General features: G+C 38.7%; 1 protein-coding gene across 4 annotated transcripts in view; it reads left to right on the forward strand.

Moving 5' to 3' along the window:
- PACRG (parkin coregulated) overlaps positions 1–25,308 on the forward strand; it is a 465,845-nt gene that overhangs the window by 143,937 nt on the left and 296,600 nt on the right. For all 4 annotated transcript variants that reach the window (XM_030556715.1, XM_030556712.1, XM_030556714.1 and 1 more), the window contains exon 3: positions 1,641–1,775. In XM_030556715.1, the coding sequence (XP_030412575.1) occupies positions 1,641–1,775 (135 nt within the window). The remainder of the gene's footprint in view (positions 1–1,640; positions 1,776–25,308) is intronic.

Raw genomic sequence — 25,308 nt, forward strand, 5'->3', positions numbered from 1 at the left:
ATGGCCTGGTCTACACTGTGTGTGGGGAGGGTCAATATAAGATACGCAACTTCAGCTACAGGAATACCGTAGCTGAAGTCGACATCTTATTTCTACTTACCTCCCGTTCTCACGGTGCGGGATCGATGTCACGGCTCCCCCGTCGACTCTGCTACCGCAGCTCGCTCTGGTGGCGTTCCGGAGTCGACGCAGAGCGCGTTCGGGGATCGATATATCGTGTCTAGATGAGACGCGATATATCGATCCCTGATAAATCGAATGCTATCCGCCGATCCGGCGGGTCGTCTGGACGTACCTTATGATGCAGAAGATGCATGTGTTGAGGAGCTATGAGTGACTGGCAGATCGAACAAAATTGCAAAGAAGAAAACAAAACAAAAAAACAAGCACGTGTCCCTGCTTTCTGGGAAATGCCTTCTGTTATAAGAGGAGCCCTCTCACTCACCACTGCTGCCAACCATTGTCCCTGTTGATGGCAAGGAGGCAGGGCCAGGCTAAGATGTACTAATTTCTGCTACTCCCGGTCCAGCACTTCATCTCTACTGACTGGGAAAGTGCCCCCTGTAATAAGCAGAGCCCCCAAGTTGCAGTCCCCATTGGTGATGAGGGATCAGAGACATAAACTTATTTTTATTCCAGAATAAAGTATCATAATGGGGAGCTATTCTGGAACTAATTTTTCCATAATAGTTATGTTGGTCCATTTTTCCATGAAGACAAGGCCTTATTTCCACGCCTGATTCTTTTTTTATACCAGTATTAATGCATTGACTTTAGTGAATTTGCTTACAGAAGGCACAGAGTGGGGTTTTTTTTTGCAGAAGTTAATGCTGATGAGGGTCACTTTAACTTTAACTTTAACTAGACATTGTGAAGAAATTTCTGCACATTATGAGGAGGATACTATTGTGTTTGGTGGCCTACTCCAGCTCCACTCCCTCCTCTTGAACACACCTCCTAAAGCCCATATTGCCAAAAACATGCTGTTTGTACATTCAGGACTTCTTAGAAACCTCTCTCTCTTATACATCTACCTACTGCTATAGCCAGTATTTGTGTTTATCTCTCCCCTCTCCCATGCCAAAAAGCAAAGGGGAAGTGATTTGTGTCTTACTTTCATATTAAAGCAAATAGGAAGATGCTTCCCAAGGAGATGTGTTCTTCTAGATGCTGATAAAAAATCGTTAACACTTATGTATTGCTTTATATTTTAGCTGCTTTGCAAACCAGAAGTAATTAAACCTCCTAGAACATGTACAGTATTGTAAAACTTGTGAGCATGTAGTATTATTTCTATTTTTAAAAGGTGTGGAAACTGATGCAGAGTTTAAAATGAAAAGACAATTTTTCATGGGATGATCCAAAAAAACAGACTATGCATTTAGTACCTACAGGATAATGCAAACAAAATTCTAAAGAGTAATACTAAATTTAAGAGTAATATTCCTTTCCTTTAATGTCTATTAAAACCCCTAACAGAACACTTAAACTAAAAGAAGTATAACATGGGAAGAGTGAAATCAGTGCCATCTGCTATCTTATCAACCTCTTTTAAACCACTAGTGTTTCTAAACAAATTTCAGCATTTTTATTTTAAAAATGCAGTTGCATCATGGTTTGTTTGTTAATGTGTTTTGTAGGTAAGAGGACCCCCAGTTGCAGGAGCATTTAAAGAAAGACCAACAAAGCCTACAGCATTTCGCAAGTTTTATGAGCGAGGAGACTTCCCAATTGCCCTTGAGCATGATACAAGAGGAAATAAAATAGCCTGGAAGGTAAGTCAGGGCACAGCTGTAACAGCCAGCTGCGTTTATTGAAGTGACATATCTCATTGCCAAACAAAGTTGGCTTATAACTAAATAAACTGGAGTAATTTCTTAGCAAATGGAAGATGGTGGGGGAGCTGTTAGAGAAAGGCCCCCTGAGTCAGCCATCTACCTTGGCTAACAATTAAATTATATGTTGCAAAAAGGAAAATGACAGAGTTGCTTTGCCTTTGAGTATTGTCTCCTGCCCAATTTGTCTCTATTTCTATGAGGACCTGGCAACCCAGCCTATTTCAGGCAGTTCATCAAATGATAGAAGTAGCTGGATACAGTGAACAGCAGCCATTTATCTCCCCCAGATTTCACCTTCCTGCAGGACACTTCCAAATGGAAGCTTTAATTACCTAAATGGATAGGTCAAGATTGCCTGCTCCCTGGAAATGCAGAGCAGAATACAAACGAAGGCAAATTCTCATTCCACGGCTGTACTCTCAGTCTGCAGCATATGTCAGGCAGCGTAATCGCTGTCATACGTGCCCCTGTTAGAGGCTGACCTCCACTGCAGAAACCATTACGGCTCCGACATTTCTCTGACAAAAGGTTAATTGGCTTCAAAATAAATGTATTGCCTAATGACTTCATTCTAATGCATCTGTGTTTCCCTCTAAAAGGCTCAGTGATGTTATTTGTAAAACTTGCCAATCTTTTAAGTAACTAGAGCAGGCTTTTAAATTTAATTTGAAAAATGAATGCTGATCTTTAATCTGCTCCTGCTATTCAATTATTTTTGTTCTCAAAGAATTACTTTACTTTTTGTGTTATTTATTGGGCCAGAAAAAGATTTTTCTGGTAACAGAATAATAGTTACACAGGATGAGTGTGATATACATGAGGAAAACATATCAGATTTGTAGAATTTGAATTGTTCATGTCAAACATGATCCTAATTTAAAAATATAGCTCTGTTAATTCAGTGACTGGAAGGGAGATTTCACAATACAGGGTTTGATCCTCCTCTCACTGACATCAATGGGACCAGGATTAGGATTATAGTGTGGTAAGTGAAAGTATGCAGTTTAATTACTGGTTATTCAGATATAGCTTTTTACTTACCAGGCTATAAGTTGTTGTGAAGGCCAAGACTATAACAGAGTTTAAAAAAGAACTAAATAAGTTAATGCAGGATAGGTTCATCTGTGGCTATTAGTCAGGATGGGCAGGGATGGTGTCCCTAGCCCAGGGGTGAAAGTAACATTGTACACTTACTGGGTCAGGGCCTTGGGTGCTAGCGGCGGCCGGGAGCCCCGGGCCCTTTTAAATCATCGGCCCCAGAGCAGCTGCCCATTCCTCCGCCCCTTTCTATTGGTGGCTTGGGGGACGGGGGTGGGCGGGTAGCGCTTTAACATCGGCTGCATATGGGCCGGACTGGTGGCCACTTTTTACCAGTGCGCCGTACCAGCCCCCACTGGCCCACTTTCACCCCTGCCCTAGCTTCTGTTTGCCAGAGGCTGGGAATGGGTGACAGGGGATGGATCACTTGATGATCACCTGTTCTGTTCATTCCCTCTGGGGCACCTGATATTAGCCAATGTCAGAAGACAGGATACTGGGCTAGATGAACCTTTGGTCTGACCCAGTATGGCCATTCTTATGTTCTTAAAAAGAGCACTTGTTTTGTGGGAAGCATGGAGCAGACTCTAACTTTATTTCATATAACTATTAAATCAATGCAGGGAAACAAGACAGTTCTTGCAGCAAGGGGAACCTGCAGCCAACCTCTCAGCCATAGCTTTTCCATGTTCTCAGTGAAAACTGGGAGATTCCAGTATCCCCTCTGACTGGTCTATGGATTGACTTGGCCATGCCACCTTCCAGAACTTATCTTATTCACTGTAAACTCATAAAGAGGTCTCACTAGCCTTAAACTGTTCTCCAGCATTTTCTGCCATTGGGGATCAGTGTCCTAAGATATTTCAATTTCTAACCTCATAACATCAAATTGAGAGATTCCAACCACTTTTAGCCCATTTTAATTGCTAATTGGCCTACATATTTCCATGACTAGAACCATCTTGCCACTAGATGCTGCTAGTGACTGCTTGGCTAGTAACCAAGACAATTTGCATACAGCCAACCTTCCAAGCAAATCTTAATGTCTAGAATAAAGAAGTTGTTCCCAGTGTCTGAAAGGTAAGTTGTGTTGGAATGGAATAGCCGTGGGTAATCATAGGCTATGTTCAATGTGCTACGGTGCCGCAAACATAATCCAGGAAAGGCTTTCTCATTTCTCATAGTTCACATTGCTCCTGGCCCTAATGGCTCTCTCTAACTCTGCAGTAACATGTTGGACCATAATACAGTAATACGGTCAGTGAGAAGTAGGATTGCAATGTCATCCATGCCCTTTCTGATATTCCTAATCCCAGTCAGATGACCAAATTATACCATTGATTACTATGCAGTTTAAGGCACACACTGAAAAATGGGTAAAGTGGAAGGAAAATGGGCTTTTCTTGGTTCCCACCTTACCTTATGAGGGGACCAGGTAGAGATTCTGGCAGTTGGGAGGATACCCACTATTGCAGGACTGTGGGCAGGATGAGGAGAGTGGTGTTCATACACATGTTAATAGCTGTGGGGGTAGGGTTTATATTTTTCTCTTTGTTTTAAGACACGGACACATAGCTCAAATACAGGCATATACCCCAATGCTAATTTTCATCGATTATGTTGACTTCTAAATCTGCCTAAATCATGAAAACAATGATCTAATATTTCTCAATCAAAACCTTTGTTTTCCTTTACAGAGTTTGCTAGAACTGCATTAATAAATGAAACTAGATGTTGCCTTTAATGATACAATATTTGGAAGAGGTTTTTCTAGAAAACACTATATAGACACTTCATTCTATTGCATTTATTTCCATGTATCCACCAGTTTTACTGAAACTAGGACAAGCAGAGAAGAAATAAATGATGTCACATTTATCATAGATATTTTAGTTCTGATATAACCGCATAGTATCATGATTTTACTGTTTTTTCTTGTTCTGTTTATATGAGATGCATGTCATGGTTCATTTTGTTCGTTAGCTTGTTTGTTCAGTGGTGCACCAGAGCTAATGTAAGGGGAGTCTCAAAAACGTGATTTGTTCTGACAAAGGAAAACACCTCAGGATGTTCTTCCTTCCCATGAAATATACAATATTTAATTTTCTAATAATTATTAAAACATGATGTAAAATAATTATAATTATGAGATGTTAAAATAGTTAAAAAAATGTGTTGATCACTCAATCATTCCATTATAGCTAGGGTTAGACTCAACATGGTGGTCTTCAGTTAGCTGAAAAAAAATCGGAGATTTATATAAAAACTAAGATTAATGGTCTAACAATATGTGTAGAGAGCAGGGCCGGCTCTAGCCATTTCGCCGCCCCAAGCACGGTGGCACGCTGCGGGGGCGCTCTGCCGCTCGCCAGTCCCGCGGCTCTGGTAGAGCTCCTGCAGGCGACCCTGTGGAGGGTCCGACAGTCCCGCGGCTCTGGTGGACCTCCCGCAGGCGTGCCTGTGGATGCTCCACCGGAGCTGCGGGACTGGCGGACCCTTCGCAGGGACGCCTGCTGGAGGTCCACTGGAGCAGCCTGCCGCCCTCCTGGCATCCAGCAGAGCACCCCCAGCGGCATACTGCCCCAAGCACTTGGGCCTGGAGCCGGCCCTGGTAGAGAGGGGTTTATTGTGTCTAGTAAACAAACACAGACCTGCAAACACTTATACACATGCTTAACTTTAAGTATGTGATTAGTCCCATTTAGGGAGTTATCTATACATGAAAGTTATTCTAAAATAAAGTAGGGTGTGAATTTAAAGCAGAATAGCTATTCCATGTATAGACAAGCCCTATGTGCAGAATTTGAGCCATAATTAGGACCTGATTTTCCTCTCAGATGCACTGGTAGAGTACTGGTTTGAGAACAGTATCAGTGGAGGACTACAACTATCTAACATGGTTTTAAAGGTATTAAATCTTCTCTACAAAAGGTGCTAAGTAGTGTTTAAAACTGTGTTAATAAAACCATGTTAGCTAGTATGTTTTTAAAACACCACCTTTTTTCCTAATTTAGACAGTGCTCTGGAGGTTTGAATTCATCCCTTCCTGGGTAAAGCTCAACTAAATGGGCTTAGTGCAGGAGAATATGCAGAAGTTTAGGGGAAATAAAACCCTGGCGTAAATGTGAATCAAATGGCTCCTCCATGCCATCTTATTTGGAGCTAGTATAGAGATATGCTTTGCCTGCACTCCCAGAGGGTTTATTCTGGATGTGTAGTTTGTTGGGTTGCCTTTTGCCATTTATAATTTGCTATTTCACGATGAAAATGAAAGGAGATGTGCGTTTTATGACTTTGCGGGGTTGTGACAATGTCTGATCTCTGTCTGATCAACTGGAGACACAATACTATTCAGTGGATTTTTTTCAATAGAGGCCAAAGTAAATTAGATTCTTCTACAACAAAGTTAACTCTTACTGTAGGTTTTTAAGTTTATCATGGCAAAGGGCATCTCTTTGGTATTGTGCTTCAAAGGCCGTCATATTAGACTCTTTCTTCTTCTTCCCCTTCTTCTTTTTATATTATTGTTCAGATTTTTTTTTAAAAGGCTGTTTCCCCCTGATAGGGAAAAACAAATAAATAGATAAAATGTATTTATAATCTAGGGCTAGAAAAGTGCTCTATAAAAAATAAATAAAAAGAAAATTGACCCACACTAGAAAGAATAACAAAAATACAAACTACTAAACAACTCCTGCAACACCTTTCCCCCCGACATATCCTTAAGAATAAAAAGTAATACCAGTCTAAACAATCTTGGTTTACAAACTATAATCAGTTCTCCATCTAAAATAAGAAGACAGGAACCTCTTACTCACAGCATCTGCCTGTGTTTGTCGAAAATAGGCCCTTTCAAAGGAATTTGGTATCTTCTATTGATGAGATTATAAATTTGGTTGATAAAAGTAACAGTGTTTATGTAGTATATTTAAACTTCCATAGGGCAATTGACTCGGTACCACACAGTATTCTGATTAAGAAACTAGAACCATACAAAATTAACATGGTACATATTAAATAGATTAAAAATTAGCTAAGTGATAGGTCTCAAAATGTAATTGTAAATGGGGAATGATCATCAAACGGGTGTAGTGGAGTCCTACAAGGATCTGTTCTTGGCTCCACTCTATTTAACATTTTAATCAGTGACCTGGAGGAAAACACAAAATCATTATTGATAAAGTTTGACACAAAGATTGGGTGAATGGTAAGTAATGAAGAGGACAGGTCACAAATACATAGCAATCTGGATCACTTGGTAAGCTGCATGCAAGCAAACAATATGCCTTTTAATATGCCACATGTAAAGTCAGGCATCTATGAACATAGAATGTAAGCCATACTTACAAGAAAGGGGATTCTATCTTGGGAAGCAGTTATTCTGAAAAAAAGATTTGGGGGTCATGGTGGATAATCAGCTGAACATGAGCTCCTGGTATGATGCTGTGGCCAAAAGGGCTAATACAATCCTAATACAAAGGGAATGTTGCATTGGTGTACGTGATATATTACCTCTGTATTTGGCACTGAGGTGATGATTGCTGGAATACTGTGTCCAGTTCTGGTGTCCACAGTTCAGGAAGGATGTTGATAAGTTAGGAGAGGGCTCAGAGAGGAGCCATGAGAATCATTAAAGGATTGGAAAACATGCCTGATGTGACAGACTCCAGGAGCTCAATCTGTTTATTTTAACCAAGAGATGATTAAGTGGTGACTTGATCACGATGTCTAAGTACATATATGGAGATCAAACATTTGATAATAGGCTCTTCAATCTAGTAGACAAAAGTATAACATGAACCACTGGCTGGAAGCTGAAGCTAGACAAATTCAGAATAGAAATAAGGCACACGTTTTGAACAGTGCGGAATAATTTACCAAGGGTTGTGGTGAATTCTCCATTACTGGCAACTTTTATAGAAGTTTTTCTAAAAGATATGTTCTAGTTCAAACAGGAATTAATTCAGAAAAGTCCTGTGGCCTTTGTTATGCAGGAGGTTAGATTAGATTATCACAGTGGTCCATTTGGCTTTATAATTTATGAATATTCGTGAAGTTATCCCTTCGTTACTCTCAGCATTCAAACCTACACCCTGACTTGTTAGTTATTTCCATGGAGGGTCCAAGCGAGCTTTCATATTAAACACTTAGGTCTTTAGTCTGTTTACTAGACAAGCTGGAGATTTTGACTGCAATCCAAGCAAAGCATCTACTCAGAATACTCTGGATTTTTTAATTCCCCTTCATGAAAACTTCTAGCATATGCGTCCTGTGAGTTTCTTTGGCAATTGGCATATGGCCAATATAATATTTAGCAGTGCACATTGTTCCCTCAATTTACATATGTGCATCGACATTAGTCTTGATGGAGCTGTACAGATAGTACTGTTAAATAAAAATGAATTAAAAAGTGATAAACACTCATGTTTCAGGGCAGAAAGCCACCTATAACTGAGAGGTAGGAAAAAAAATTAATCTATGGGTAGGTTATTTCATAACTGTCCATGCTTTTTGCATCTTCCTCTGGAGCATCTAGTCCTGGCTACTGACAATTTGGTAGGGTAATTCCTATATTACACAAAAAAAGTTGTTACTGATAAGCAGACTTAATAGTTTAGATCTTGATGACAATATTGCTGTTACTTTGGAGTTTGCAAGTAGTCAGAAATGTGAACTTTTAAAAAACGAATTTATTAATCTGTGGCAGTAATATTCTGTAGATATTGTGGATAGTTGTTTGGGAATCCTGCAGTTCTCTGGTAGCCTATGTATATCACAATTTGATTTTAAAGTTTAGTAATATGTTCTTGTGCACAATTTCATATAGAGCTCTGAATAATAAATGCTTATAGCTCAGGACTGACAATACACATTCCTGAATTTTAAAAAGTCAGAATCCACTTAAACATTGGTCAAGGAAAGCTGATAAAACAAAAGAAGTATTTCTGAATTATTAAGGAGACATTTTAAATACATGCTCAGCATATCCCAGAGATAGTCCCCAGAATGTTTGGAAAACCAGGATTATTTAGGTGGTAAAGGTTAATTATATAAATCATTATGGTCTGAAAAGGAAAAGAAATAGTAATTCTTCAAAACAATTTTAGCATTTTCAAAAGAATGGAAACCAATCTCAAGCTTGGCAAACTTTTTTGTGCAGCAAAAACAGGAAAGTAGGCCTGGTCTATGTTTGCCAGCAAAGCTATGTCAGTTAGGGGTATAATTTTTGCTGACACAGCTATGCTAACAAAAGCCCTAGTATAGATGCAGTTACACGGACAAAAGAGTACTTTTGCCAGCATGATTTATTTCATTGGGGAAACTAGTGTAAGCTATACCAGCAAAAGAACTTTTTTACTAGTATATACGGAATCTACACCTGGAGGATTTACTGATATAGCTATACCAGCAAAACTTTTTAATAGACAAGGCTGCAGGTAAAAGAAGGATGACTGTTGTTTCTATTATCTTCTATTGGGTGATAGTGATTTTATTTTTCTTAGCTTCTATTAATCAGAACAGGCATGTGTGGCCACCTACACAGAATTATTGTATTGAATCTGGATTGCGCACACAGCCTTCCATCACAAAGTTGACTAAGCCATGGAGGCCTTTTTCTTTTTGAGGAAGGTAGAATGTGGGAGAAGACTCATGTAAATGAGTATCCTATCCTTGTTTTATTCTCACTTTCTGTTAAATCAGTGACCCCCTTGCATATAGCCACAGAAGAGATGTTGTTATGACTGATTCAGAGCTCTTACTATTGTGTTGGTACTTATCCTGGACTGGGGGAAAGGGGAAAGGAGTAGTTTTCTTCTTGACAGTACTTGTTTTTCTGCCAAAGGGTATCCTCCTCCCCTCAATTGACAATAAAATGTCTGGAATATTTTTAAATTTGGTAATTCTTTTGTTTGGTATTGATCAACATAAATCAGTACTTACTGACTCTGCCTATACCTTACTCTCAAATGTTGTTTTACATTCATTTATGAAATGCATTTCAAAATTCAAACCACTTAAAAGCCAGTAAAAAAATATAGCAATGAGTTTATTTCCATAAAAACTGTCTTGGTGCTATGCTAATTTGTTGTAATTTGTAAAGTCAGATTTTTGTCAGCAAATAGGACATACTGACTGCAAGAGATAACCTCTTTTTTGAAAATATAGATATAAATGTATTTGCTCCTTCGTCCATTCCTTCTTAAGCAGTATTTAATATCTTTGTTAATAAAAGATGCTAAAAGGGGCATACTATTAGGTTAAAAACCAGGAACAATGTCACGTGGATTGAAAATTGTCTGAAAGATAATATGCAAAGGGAAGTGACAAATGGCAGTATATCAAGACTGGGCCATGTAGCTAGTGGGTACCACAGAAACTGATATTAATTCTTGTTTTATTTATCAGCTTCATAAGTGATCTAGAAGAAGTAAACTGTAAAATAGTGAAACTTCAAGATTATTTTAAATTGGATAGATCTGCAAATGCCAGTGAGCATAGAAATAACACACAGTAATCTAGAGAGATTAAAAACATCAGCAGATAATATGAAAATAAGTTCTTGGGAAACTGAATACTAAATAATGTATTTGGGGGGAATAGTCTGCACACATATTCAGTGGAAGGAGAAAGGTGAAAAGCAGGTATGCTAAAAAACTCACCCAACTGTAATAGCAGTATTGCATAGAAAATTTAGACATACGCAATTTGATATAGCAGCAAAATAGACAATTCAGTTTTGAGCTAGAACCCAGCAATAGTTCCTCTTCAGTCAGGCAAATTGTTATTTAAAACTAAGAAGCCTACTGTATCGACTTACTGATATAGATAAATACCACTTATCATCCTATATGGCTGTGACGCTAGTTTGCTATTTTTCAGCTAATCAGTCTCAAAATGCTATAATCTCTGATATGCATGTGAGCTTTTCAGTGAATTCCAAAAATTCAAACCACAGTTCCAGTCTCTTGGCTTCTTTGTCTTCAAGTTTCTGATTTTAAAAAATTCAGACAGTTTAACACATAAGCTTCTCATTTAAATGAAAGTCTCTTTGCACCAGTCTGACAGTATAAAGTGGATGTAAATTACATTTACACTCACTTTAAAGCCCTTTTGCACAGCCAGATTATTGTAAAGGGGCCTTAGAATGGATAAGAATCAAGGGTGAAATCCTGTCCCATTTAAGTAAATGGAAAAACACCGACTGATTTCATTAGGGCCAGGATTTCACCCTGAGTGCCTACTGGCCTCTCCCTCCCTCATCCCCCCAGGTTGTATAAAAAAGCTTTTCCTGCTGATAACGTTAATTTATGAATTCACTGATGATATTCAGTGGAGTCCACTTCTGGTCAGCTCAACTGTAAGATATAATGTCCTGAGTCACAGAAGTCAAAATGAAGTGATCAGCATTCCTTTTGATAATTGTAAACTAAAGAATCTTTCTCGCAACTATGAATGCTCAGTTACCTATCATTATATTTAGTATTTATACATTTGTGTTTTGTCTCCAAGCGCTTTACAAACATTAACTTTCACAGCACATATGTGAATTAGGTAAGTAATTGTATTCCTGTTTTACAGAAGGCAAAAGAAAATACAAAACTGAGGGTTGGAGGTTAGGACAACATTTTCAAAGCTGTTATCTAAATTTGGACATCTCTTGTTTTTGGTGCCAACCCCAGAATCAGGGTTTTCAGCTGTTAGTATAATTTATACCAGTAAGTCCAGATAAAAGTGGTCTTTTCAAATCTTACTTTTTAAAAATAGTCTAGTATTCTCACTAAATATACTAAAAATAGGTTTTCAAACAGATAAAGTTTTCAAAAATGTACATAATTTAATTGGATGTCTAAAGTATTCATTAAAATTTCGACAGAAGTGTCTGTACAAACACCTACAATTTTGTGGTGACTCATCACTTGCTTACTGTATGAAGAGCTTTCATGATTTTACTCCTTTTCACTTCTGGAAGGATACTTCTTTGCATGTCTTCATGGAATTGCTATTCATGGAGTGAAAGATGGAAAACTATGTCAGAACAAAGTGTTTTCACTGACATAATTGATAATTTCATAGAGTACAATATAATTTGAAATAATTATTTAGCTAAATACGCCTGGTTCTATTTTCTTATCAGTTTTTTAAAACTATACTTTAAAATGCCACAGTATCCGTGAAACAGTAAATTATATCATGAATATGAGAGACATCATTGCACTCTTCTTCACCACTTGTGGCTCACTTTTATGAAGCATCCAGTATCGATTCAGTTTATCATAATTCACTGTTCTTTTCCTTTCCATTTCTTTCATATTTATAACTCAAAACTGTGATGAACGGTTTCTCTTCCCTCCTCAAATAAAGTACAACATTTATTAAAAATTGTGACATGCACATTTACTTAACAGCTGAATAATTTGTTTCCTTTAAAGAGTAAAGGATGTTGTCCCAGAGTTCCTTTTTCTTTTAATAATAGTAAGTGCTAGATTTTGAATGTTAGTCTTCAGTGGGAGTCTAAAACAGGCCTTGCAAAGAAAAGTGACAGTTTACCTGATTTCTGTAATACAAAGTTGCCATATTTCAATTATTAATTCTTCTGTGATTAATTAATAGTCACAGCTTATCCTAGGATTCTAGAAAATGGTAATCTTGTGGCAGCTAATTTACTATTCCTCTTTTTTTTCTCCATACACAATTAAAGCCATCCCTTTATTTGATGTAAATTGCTGTCTCTTGAAAGTGTACTGAATGAAAACCCAGCCACGTATCAGAAATAACTTTAATTTAAATTTGCTAAATGACCTCTGAAAGCTAGATGAAAGATTTTCTGCTGAATGGGCTGGTGCTCCCTGCCTCTATAATTTATATGAGAAATTAGTACAAATAGTTCACTTTTATGAAGCAGTGCTGCTTGTAACAAGCCTGCAGAAACAATTTTCCCCCAAGCCTCCATCTGTTCTTCAAACCAGGGCATATGCCATCTCATGGAGCTTGAAAGTCAACTGATTTATAACTCCTGAAAAGTGCATAGATTAAAAAGAAAGGTCAACTGCTGTTATGTGACAATGATTTGTAGGGCACTTGGATAAAGACAATTCACATTACTATGGACCCAAAGGGAAACAAGTGATGTTGTAAGCTTCAAAGTTGGTAGATTGACAATCAGAAGGAAAACAAGTTGCTCCTCCTCTTTGACTTAAACAGCTCCCTCTCTTCAAAAAAGGGAGGGTGTTCAGAAGATAGGGAAAGTCAACATGGCCAAGATATTTTATTATCACTGTGTTTAAGGCAGAATAGTCTTTTTTTCTCCAGCTACAAAGGTTGTTATCTAGAAGTGTCAGAGCTTGTTGCACTTTAATCTTTAAACTGTGAGCAGAAACATCAGTCTTAAAAGCGCTAGTTGCTGCTTGTCAGAAAGTTCGGTTCAGTGGTACAAACAGGGCATGGATGAATTTTCTGTATCTGCCCTGAAGGGGAATCCACAGCCCTGTCCCAATTAGTAATTTAATGAATAGCTCATTCTCTGTCCCATCATTTATGATTCCCCCTCCCTTTACTCAAGGACTACAAAGAGCTAAATCTCCGTGGCAGGTGACAAATCAAATCAAATTGACAACTGGATCATAAGAAAATGTTTGATGTTTTCATTTATGTTGGTAAAACACTGTGTCTGTTCTGATGTGACGCTTGGAGACAGAGAGTGAATTCTCAAATCTATTCTCTTTTATCAAACTTGTAATTTTTTTTTTACTTCAACCATCAACCAATAAACTAGAAACAGTTAGTGTTCAAATGCAGAAAATATTTTAGCTAAGAAAAGTAAATATAATTAGTGCAGAGGAAACATTTTAATGTGAAAATTACCGGACAGAGCTTGACTTAGAAAAGCACCAAGAGACAAAAGAAAAGCATATGTAGGGAAACGAATTGTCTTCCAAACATGTGAAATACTACTTTCATTTCATGGTTGGGGTTTCTTAAAAAGTTGTAAGAGAAGTCTGGCATTGTAATTGCTTACATATTATTGGAAAAGTCTATTAGAGTCTACAGTCATGAGGTGTTTATATAACCATATCTATCCTAACCTGACTTACTTAGACATTGATAATTTTCTAATGTTCTGCTTAGTATAGCTCAGTCAAGAAGGGCAGATTGAGTGGGTCATATTCTGAATGTTTTCCATTATATAAAATAGATTTTCTCAAAGGCCATCATCGATGCCACTATATGATATAGCAGAAATAAAACTATATAAATAAAATACAGACATCATATAATTTGCCTTTATAAAATGGGCTTTTTGAAAAGCAGAATCTGATTGGCTAATGAAACTTCAGGTTGTGTGAGTATCCCCTATAATTTCATGGAACAAAGTTCAAAGTGTCTTTTCTTTCTGCAAACATATTATGTCCCAAAAATATATTAATATAATAATTCCACTTTTGGAAGTGTGTTATACTGAATACACATACTTCTCATGTGGCCAGATCAAAGGCTCTTAGCCTTTTATCTACTGCTTTGCCAAACCCGCTAAGCATTTTTTTTACTCTTGCTTTATTTATTTTTTATACAATATATATATATATATATGTTTCTTTATTATAAAGCAGCAGTTTTGGAAGATGTAGTCTGTATTATGTTCAGCGTGGCAGTATGCTTATGTAATAACAGTTCCAGCATATGCTAGGCTCTATGTATTGTGGATGAAGTAAATTTCTTCTTTAAGTTTTAAGGGAAACAGTCCCCTATTGCCATCCAATTGTTGCACAGAATGCTTGGGGAACAGCTGCTTATAGGGAATCTTAAAATTCTGCTTCATGCTCACTAAAAGGCAAAATCTCCAGGTTGTAAATTTTCTTTTCTATGACTTGCTGTAGTATCAGACAGAAAAAAATGTTTTATTTGTTTATTAAAGATAGCCTTTGTATAACTAAAAATAGCCTTTGCATAACAAAACAAATTATGTGCTATGGGACATAAGAGATGCCTGAAAATTAGTGCTAGAATTGTAACCCCAAATTATTGAATTATCAAGGTTTATATTTTAAGTATATAGTCTAATTAAGTGCTTTATTTGAAGAATCATGCATTGACTCTTTTCTTCTGTATTTGAAAATAAATATTTTGTGCAGACGGTCATACTTTATTTAAGGAATTATTTATTAGATAAAGACTGATAGAAATAAGCCACCTCCAAAGAAGTCAAATCATGGTACTAATGGGGTATCTTAGTATTTAGATTGGAGTTTATATGAAAAAGTCAGATTTAAAAAAAAAGTTTGCTTACAGTGTTGTGTTAATATTGCTCTTTGCAGTGAATACCAGCTTGTAATGAAGACTAGCAACATGAAAGTGAAGTTCTTCTTTGAGTTATTGTGCACATGTATTCCACTCCTCGTGTACATGCACCCCATGCACGTGAGATTCTTCTGAATAGCACCCTACTCCATAGTCAAGAGCATAAAGAGCTGGGTGGCTGCATCCACTCTCCATTTCCTTCTTACAGCATGTGACTTCAAAATGGAATGCCTGTAGTGTCTGCATCTCTGAATGCTGTGTGACTTAATTTCTATAGTTAGCTTCTAGTTAGTTAGATTGTTGACTTTATTGGTTTCTGCCCATTGGCACAACAACAACAAAAACCCTCTCCCAACTTATTAGCTTAATAGATGAGGTCTTTGAGCCCACGTGCTGCCTCTTGGCACCAGACCCCCACTGAACATGGTGAGCCATTCCTATCAACAACAGATGCTCTAAGATGCTTGGAAAAAGCATAGATACCACATAAGTGGAAATTGTTTGCTAAAGTTCCTTGGCTTATTATTGTGGTCCATCAGAGCACTATCTTAATTAAACTTAGAATTAGAAAGGTGAATTTCTTCTCGGAGTGGACTTTGTTTTCCAAAAGTTGATTGATTGATTAATTATATACCTATGACTCTTCTTCCTTATAAGATAGTCCTTTTGATTAATACTACCTCTTATAGGGTTGAGGTTGGGTGTTTGCTACGAAAGGGGCTTTCCTTGGGTAGTCAATTCCCTAGCTGTCATGCGTCTTTCTACCAGCGTGATCATCTCATCATAGATGGATGGATCGTTCTGGCCTACCCATTTGCGAAGATCTGGTGGCAGTGCCCTCATGTATTGGTCGATGACCAGAACCTCTAGTATCTCTTTGCAACCACTTTCGTGTGAGATGGATGAGGTCATACAGTTGGGACCACGGGGTTTTATCTTCCTGGTACCTCCACTCGTGATACCGCTGGGCCCGCACTGCGGTTGTTACCCCAGATCTGGCCAGGATCTCTGCTTTCAGCTGGGGATAGTCTGCTGTAGCCTCTTCAGGCAGATCATGGTAGGCATCCGGGCCTCCCCACACAGGAATGGAGCAGGATGCCAGACCACTGATCTCGAGGCTAGGCCTCCTCTAGGGCTGTCCTCTCAAAGGCCAGAAGGTATGCCTCTACATCATCCTCCCGCATCATTTTCTGCGACCAATGGCTGGCCTGTATGAGCCGCGTCCCATCATGGCCACGGTTCAGCTCTGTAAGGGTCTTTACCTGGTTTACTGGTTCCCGCAACATAGCTCGGTCTTGAGAAGCGTGGTCCATCAGCAGGCGATTAGTCTCTTGCTGCAGCGGCACTGCCTCCTGTTGGGTGGCTGCCTGGACACGGGTAGCCTCCTGCTGGGCCGCCGTGGCTTGTATCAGTGCCCGCACTACATCATCCATTATGGTGAAAATAAATAAATAAACCCTCTCCTTTTTTTTTTTAAATCATCCTCCTTCTTCTGCCACACTGTGCAAACCAAAAAATCCCACCTCTGACACCGGTTGTGACAAAGTTCTTCCTCTACCTTGATGGGTCCTGCGCTTATTGGCGGATTTGCTCACCTCAGTGATCTTCCTCTCTGGTGGAACCCACAATCTGGGTCAACTCCTCCTGTGTTGGATCAGGAGCTGGGAGGTTTGGGAGCAACCCGGGCCCGCCCTCTACTCTGGGTTCCAGCCCAGGCCACTGTGGATTGCAGCTGTCTATAGTGCCTCTTGTAACAGCTGGATAACAGCTACAACTCCCTGGGCTACTTCCCTATGGCCTCCTCCAAACACCTTCTTTATCCTCACCACAGGACCTTCCTCCTGGTGTCTGATAATGCTTGTATTTCTCAATCCTCCAGCAGTTCACTCTCAGCTCCTTGCACCTCTTGCTCCCAGCTCCTCACACACCAATCTCACTGACTAACTGGGAGGCTTTTAACTAGTTCCAGCCAGCCCTTGATTGGCTTCAGGTGGCCCAATCAATGTAGCTATCTCCACTGCCTTCTAGAAAGATCTTAATTGGCCCCAGGTGTCTTGATTAACCTGGAGGAACTGCCATTTGTTTACCATGGTCCTAGGGATTTGTTTAGCCTGGGGCTAACATACCTGTTCCTTACTACTTGATTGTAGCCATCTGGCCTTGCCCCATCGCACTATGTATTCCTATTTTTTCCTGTGTTTTAGCCTGTTTTTGATCCATAACAGTACTTAGTTCCTTTAGTAACTTCTTGTGAAGGGCCTTGACAATGGCTTTTGAAAGTCTAGAAAATTATGTCAGCCACCTCTCCTTTATTCACTACTTTACTGACATATTCAAAGAGTTCTAATAAATTAGTGAGACATAGTTTTCCTTTAAAGAAACCATTCTGATTAGACAGAATCATATATGTTTGGTTATTATTGTATTTTTAATTATCTTTTCAACATATTTACCAGGTGCAGATGTAAGTCTTACTGGTCTGTAATTCCATGGATCACTCATAGAGCCTTTTGAAATACAGGTACAACATTTGCTACCCATGAAATCTCTGCTATAGTAGGCTTGCAGGGGGCAGTGGAAGTGCTTCAAAGAGATACTGAAAGTACACCTTAAAAAGAGAGGCATCAACCAAACTAACTGAGAGGACTTGGCGTGGAACAGAACACAGTGGTGCCACACCCTACACTAAGCGACAGCTCTAACACCTTCTGTAACAGAAAATGTAGGCCCCACATGGATGAGGAAGGGGCCAGAGAGGCCCATACATGATAGAGAGGAGGCCTTTAAAAAGAAAACTGCAGGGAGCAGGATTACCCTAAGCAGCAGACTGCAGAAGTGACTCCTGAAGCTGTGGAGGGAACGCCTAGGCAGGAAACCTTCACCCTGATCCTGTGGAGATGACAGCAAGCTCCCAGCTGAGCCTGTCTCAGAGACCTAGACACAGCGATTTCACCAAACCCATTTTGGCTGGATCATTGGCAGCACTATAGATGTGCCCATCCACACTTTTGCTGGGACTGCAGGGAGGGACTATGAATGCCTGAATGTGTAGTGTTTGTGACTTTTATTTTGATCCCCCAGCCATAGGAGACTTAAGGAGGCCCACAAAGGGCAAAGGCCCCCTTGCAAAAAGTAGGGAACTTGGGCCAGTGTTGTGACCACACAGTGTAGGTAACTGGGTATGGTCAGGTTCCCTTATCCCCTGAGGGAGAAACCATCCAGGACTCTGTTACGCCTTCCTTTTGAGTATGTCAAAACACTTCACAATCATTAATGAATATAATCTTATAACACTTCTGTGAGGCAGATATTTTACACTTGACGAAACTGAGGTACAGAGACAGTGTTACAATGGCTATCATAATGCACTTCAGTAGGATATGAGAGTACTCAGCACCTCCTGTGAAGACACTCATCCTCTCAGGATCAGCCCACCTTTGCTTTTATCATGACTGTATTTTCTCCATATACTGTATTGCTCCATATACCTAAATATATAATACCATTTTGCAATCCCACATATAAAATTTTACATTTAAGTTTGTAACATGTTTGAGATTTGTATTCATTTATTTTATTCACAGTTCACTATAACTAAATGTAAAATCACCTCAGTCTTAAAATCCTATAATAATTCAGGGCTAAAGGCATTCGTCAACACATTGTAGTAACTCTTTAAGCTGTGTTACGCAGATTCTTCTTGAAGACGCTTTGAAATTGATGTGGCTTAGTGGAGTAAATCCCTTCTTGATGCAGGAAAGCCATCAACATTTAAAAGGACTATGACTAGTTCATAGACATTGTATAAAATCCTTTGGGCCATAGATTTAATTCAATGTATATGAAATCCAGCTCATATGGGGTCTTAAATATGATTAGAGTAGACCATATTTTTTCTTTTATAAGAGTTATTTGAACACTTAATATAAAGAAATTAAATAACTATAATATAGGATTATTTAATATGAAAATCTGTCAAAAGTAAACCAAAAAGTCTGAGTTAAAATTTCCTGTTTGTCCTTAGTTTGTCCACAGAATTACTGAAAATTAAATCACAACTTAATTATTACAATGCAAAATAAAGCTACACGTTCAAGCAGACACTTTTTGTATCCTTGGTACTTCCAGTCTGTATGGACCAGATTATAATTGCTTTATAAACACCTTTTTATTGGCTCCTAGAGGTTCTACATAATCATCTGACTTTGACACTAATCACTGTGCCCAGCAGAAACACAAAGAAATTGGGAGCTTTTGTAGAAGTGTACTCCAGTCTGAGCCCAGTGTTTAGGCTTTCTGTCTGGCATGTTGGCATCAATTGATCTTGATGGGTGGGTTTTCAAGATTTTAGAACACAATTACCCTTCCAAGAATTCAATTAGACATTGTCATTAAATATCTGCAACAGAGCTATTTGTGCAGGCATGTTTAAAAGTTGAAATGCTTATAAATTATAGGAAAGGAGAAATGCCTGCAGTAGTTCATTGCAATTTATGTGGTTGCATAGCATACAGTCTTATGTCTTAAATTTTCAAAATTGACTAGTGAATTTGGACACCTCAGTTTTTGGGTGCCCAATCTAAGACACTTTAAAGAGGCCTAATTTTCAGAAATTATTGAGCACTTCCCTCTGAAAATGACACCCCTTTGAGATGTCTCAAGTTGAGTATCCAAAATCACTAGTAATGTTAGAAAATGTAGATGTGTATCTATCTGTGTTTATATACGTGTATGAGAAGTGGTTCTGAGGTTCATAAGGTTGTCCTGCATTTTGGCATGCCAACATACCCACACTCTACCTGAATAAGCAAGCTGGGGGCAGCAGCTCAACCGGGTTTCTGGATTTTATGTTGTGCATTTATCCTAAAAATAAATAGTGATTGAATACATTGCCTTCATTCAATGAAGTATAGATTGCTGGGTCGGGCAGGAGAAAAATCTTTCCTCTGCATATATGATCTTTCTAAACTATGTGGCATGCCTGTCCCAGCCAACAGCAGGACTTATTGGAGATCCTGTGACTCAGCAAATTCGGGATCCAATTCATGGGTCTGTTGTGATTGGTCAGATGGTGCCATTTGAGAGCTCCACTAAGTAGCTCCACTAAGTACATTCTTCAAACCTTAGGTTCTGATCTGGTACTAATTTTCATTGAGTTAGTTTTTAATCAAGACAGAAACTAGTTGAAGGTCTTTATTTTTTGCTGAAATTAGTATTCTGTCCTCACAAACACATGAGGTCCTGTGGCAGCTGTTGGGAATGAAGCATGTGAGTACAGAATTTGCCCTGTGTTGTAACATTGAAAACACTGACTGTGTGACATGATGATATCATTTTAGAGTACTTTTGTAATATCACCACAACATGGTGGTTTGTTATACAAGACATTATGAAGATTCTGGTTGCTACTAAGTACTAATGCAAACTGGATATTTTGTGGTCACTGATTGTCCAAAATCACATTTTAATCAGCTTGGGGGTGAGGTGGGTGATTTTTGATGGTGTCATGGTGTCTTGTTAATGCCTAATGATGCACGGCTGGGTCCTCATCAAAGAAACACACTTATTTCATCATATAAAATCGGCATGAGAGGGTAAATGTTAATGGGAGAAAAGGGAACAATGATAATTAAACACTTCATTGGATAGGGAGAGGGGTGGAGATAGTTAGGCAATTGGGAGAATGTGGAAGAGTGAGGAGCTCAAGGAAAAAAGCTGACAATTTATAATGTAAGTACCAAGCTTCTATTTTGCATGTGCATAGCTATCTTCAGGATCGGGACCCAAACTGATCATTCTGTAATATTCCAAATTAGTTTTATATAAAAGAAAGTGAATTGAAACAGGCTTTTGGGCCACAAATTGCTGCTGAAAATGAAGTTATGTTTGTAGGAGATAGTCCAAATAATACAGGAGAACTTGAGAGAGGAAGGTTTAGAAAAGACTGATCCATAAGAATTTATATCCTTTCCTATAATATTTTCTCTTATATATTTACTAAGAGCAAATTTCCATGGTAGAAAGATGTTTTGCAATCCTTTCCCTCCTCTATATTTAACTGTATTTTTTTTAAAAGTTTAACTGTAGAATTAAACAGCCATACTGTAATAGCAACAAGCCACTCTAGCATGTGCATTTATAGTCTATTGATGCACTTAGTTTGGGTAAAGCTACTTTGCCTTCAGCTTTATGCCTCTTAACAAATGCAAGACATGCAGCAGTAGATTATTATTATTATTATATAGTTTGATTTGTTTCGACACACTAAATTAAAGCAGTGCGCTGCAGAAAATGTTATTCATTTAGAAAAGAAGATGTTTACAACTTATTTTCCCCAATAACTGAAAAGACTAAAGCTGTGGTATTGGTGTTTGCAAACCTCACAGCATGGCTACTTTCAAGTGTTCCCTTTCTAACAATCAAGGACAATTAAACTAAATACATATTCTTGTTGTAGCAAGGTTACAAATGTTTGTAGTGATTGGCATTTGTGATTGAAATCCTAAATTGCCTAACAACTTTTCTCAGTTATTTATTATATTTTTTGGTTCATGCTGGGATTTGATCTTTAAAGGGAAGTGTAAAATAGTGGAAGATCAAATGTATCTGTAAATTATATGTTTTTGCCTAAGTCCTATATATCAAACAAAGTAAATAAAATGATTGATCGTGTGTTCTCATTTCAATTTAAAAAACAATTATGTTTAGGAAGGTAAATTTTGAGTCCCTGTGTAAATGAAGAGCGTATTTTGTCTGTAAACTTATTTAACAACAACAAAAAAATAGGCTAAGATTTTGACATAACCATGTGACTCCAGGAGCTGGATCCCTAGGCACATGCTCATGATGCCTGTTTCTTAATCCATCTCTACTTTAATGGGGACCCCTTCAAAAATAGATTTCCATACACAATGCTGTTCTGTGACTAGCAAGAACTGAAACATAAACGGAGGTTGGGTTTTTTTGAACAATCAACCAGACAATTATGTTTGATGAAGAAAAGGCCTGTTTGTAGCAAATGAGTAAAACTGTTCAAGAATAACTCATATTTTAAAAAGCAGTACTTGTATGATGCCACTTAGAGTGGATGATCAGCTGAGTTAGTAGTGGTTATACAAATATAAATTGCTTAGCAGTTATTCCGGATGTTCCCTAATTTTAAGAAGATGTAGACAGTAAGACAAGGTGTCAAGCACACTCTTAGATGCTGAAAAAATAATGAGATAAATGTATCTGTGGTATAAGTGTGTTGAAGTCAGTGAAGAAGATACAATAGGCATGAATGTAACCCACTATGTTTGTTTGTCTTATGCAGGAAAATTTACCAAACATCTCTTTGGTCCATCTTGATCTGATAGCCCTGTCTATTATTAAGGCAGACCATTATAAAATTCTTTAGCATCCTTATGATTTGAAAGAGGGAGCTGATATTTGATGGGGGTGGCATTTGTATCAGGGATGTGTCTTTTGCTCACTTCCTGAAAATTCATCCAAATTTTGTCAAGTTATAAGTCACTGAAAGACTGCAGTTTGCAAAAGTTAATTAGAAGTGACTTAGGTTTAATGGTTAAAAATCTTAGATTCATCCCCCATAGAACATACACCATCTCCCCACAGGTCTGAGTGCTACTGAGACTGTATATGTACCATCCCCACAAGCATACTTCCTCCAATCCAGGGCTATAAGGGCAGAGCCAGATATTCCCTGTAAGGGTTGCTCAAGGCCAGAATGAGGCTGGGCACTGGAGCTGAGAGTGCGGAGACTGGTTCTCCTGTGCTCACAATGAGCCCACCTATACCACCCAGGAAGAGGAAGCTGTCTGATTTGAATTCAGAGGGGAATTAAAGCTAAACAGTAGGAACCTACAGGACTAGAATCTGGGACTAAGAGGGTTGTAGGTAGCTGACACTTCCACATCATCACTAGAGGCTTAGGTTGTACTCCCATAGGATGACCCTGTGAGGCTGGTATTGGTGGGAGGTACTGCTCAGCAGGACCTGAGTGGCAGCCCTTCACAGACCACTGATCGGCCAGTAGCAGTACTTAAACCAGGAAGGCACACAGACTGCTTCCCTACCTCTGCTTCAGACTCTAGTTTCTGCTGCCTTGTCTTTGATTTTGTTATTCAGTTGCTGTTTATAATCTACTACCTGATCTTCTGATAACCTGACCCTGCCTGCATCCTGATGTCTGACTTTCAGTTTGCCCTCTAGCCTGTCTTGAGCTCTGATCTCCTGGTATCTGACCTGACTCCAGTTCTGACCACTAAGTCTGACTTGCCTTTCTCTTGGTTGTGACACAGACCATGGGGAAGGAAAGGAATAGATTGGGACAAGGAGTCTGGTGAGATTCAGAAAGATAATGGAGCAAATAATTAAGAAATCAGTTTGTAAACACCTAGAAGATTATAAGGTGATAAATAACAGTCAGCATGGATTTGTCAAGAACAAATCATGTAAAATCAACCTGATAGCTTTCTTTGACATGGTAACAAGCCTTGTGAATAGGGGAGAAGAGGTAGATGTGGTATATCTTGACTTTAGTAAGGCTTTTGATACTGTCTTTCATGATCTTCTCATAAACAAACTAGGGAAATACAACATAGATTGAGCTACTATAAGGTGGGTGCATAACTAGTTGCAAAATCGTTCGCAGAAAGTAGTTATCAGTGGTTCACAGTCATGCTGGAGGGATATAATGAGTGGGGTCCTGGAGGGATCAGTTTCTGGGTCAGGTTCTGTTCAATATCTTCATCAATGATTTAGATAATGGCATAGAGAATACATTTATAAAGTTTGTGGATGATGCCAAGCTGGGAGGGTTTGCAAGTGCGCTGGAGGATAGGATTAAAATTCAAAATGATCTGGACAAACTGAAGAAATGGTCTGAAGTAAATAGGATAAAATTCAATAAACACAAATGCAAAATACCCACTTAGGAAGGAACAATCAGTTGCACACATACAAAATGGGAAATGACTGCCTAAGAAGGAGTACTGCGGAAAGGGATCTGGGGGTCATAGTGGATCACAAGCTAAATATGAGTCAACAGTGTAATGCTGTTGCAAAAAAAGTGAACATCATTTTGGGATGTATTACCAGGAGTATTGTAAGCAAGACACGAGAAGTAAGTCTTCTCCTCTACTCCACACTGATTAGGCCTCAACTGGAGTAGTGTGTCCAGTTCTGGGCGCCACATTTCAGGAAAGATTTGGAGAAAGTCCAGAGAAGAGAAACAAAAATGATTAAAGGTCTAGAAAACCTGACCTATGAGAGAAGATTGAAAAAATTGGGTTTGTTTAGTCTGGAGGAAAGCAGACTGAGATGGGACATGATAACAGTTTTCAAGTACATAAAAGATTGTTACAAGAAGGAGGGAGAAAAATTGTTCTTCTTAACCTCTGAGGATAGGACAAGAAGCAATGGGCTTAAATTGCAGCAATGGCAGAGTGGTTAAGCACTGGAATAAATTGCCTAGGGAGGTTGTGTAATCTCTGTCATTTGTGGATTTTAAGAGCAAGTTGGACAAACACCTTTCAAGGATGGTCTAGATAATACTTAGTCGTGCCTTGAATGCAGGGGACTGGATTAGATGACCTTTCGAGGTCCCTTCCAGTTCTATGATTCAGACTAAACATGGTGGGGAAAAACTGTGGCTGGGAATTGGAGGGGAACATTGGGACTGGTGAGGAAAAATGGAGCTGGATATTGTGAGGAGACTGGCTAGGCAAACAGACTGAGTGTTGGAAGGAGGGCAGGATGGGACTGATTGGGCAAGAAGACTGAGAGCCAGCAAGTGAAATGGGAAGGAGTGGGAGCCAGTTGGCTGTGGGTAGTGCTTAAATTTACAACTCTAATAAATATTTTAATGTAGTTTTTTTGTATGTGCAACATTGATGTTCTTGGCAGTAGGCTCTCCAGAGCTAGAGTTGCAACCAGCTTCCAAGATAAAACCCTGTGTTAGTCCCTGTATAACCTTGTTTTAGAGCAGGGATCAGCAACTTTTCAGAAGTGGTGTGCTGAGTCTTCATTTATTCACTCTGATTTAAGGTTTCACGTGCCAGTAATACATTTTAATGTTTTTAGAAGATCTCTTTCTATAAGTCTATAATATATAACTAAACTATTGTTGTCT

The sequence above is a fragment of the Gopherus evgoodei genome, chromosome 3, assembly GCF_007399415.2.
Source record: "Gopherus evgoodei ecotype Sinaloan lineage chromosome 3, rGopEvg1_v1.p, whole genome shotgun sequence".
NCBI classification, from domain to species: Eukaryota; Metazoa; Chordata; order Testudines; family Testudinidae; genus Gopherus; species Gopherus evgoodei.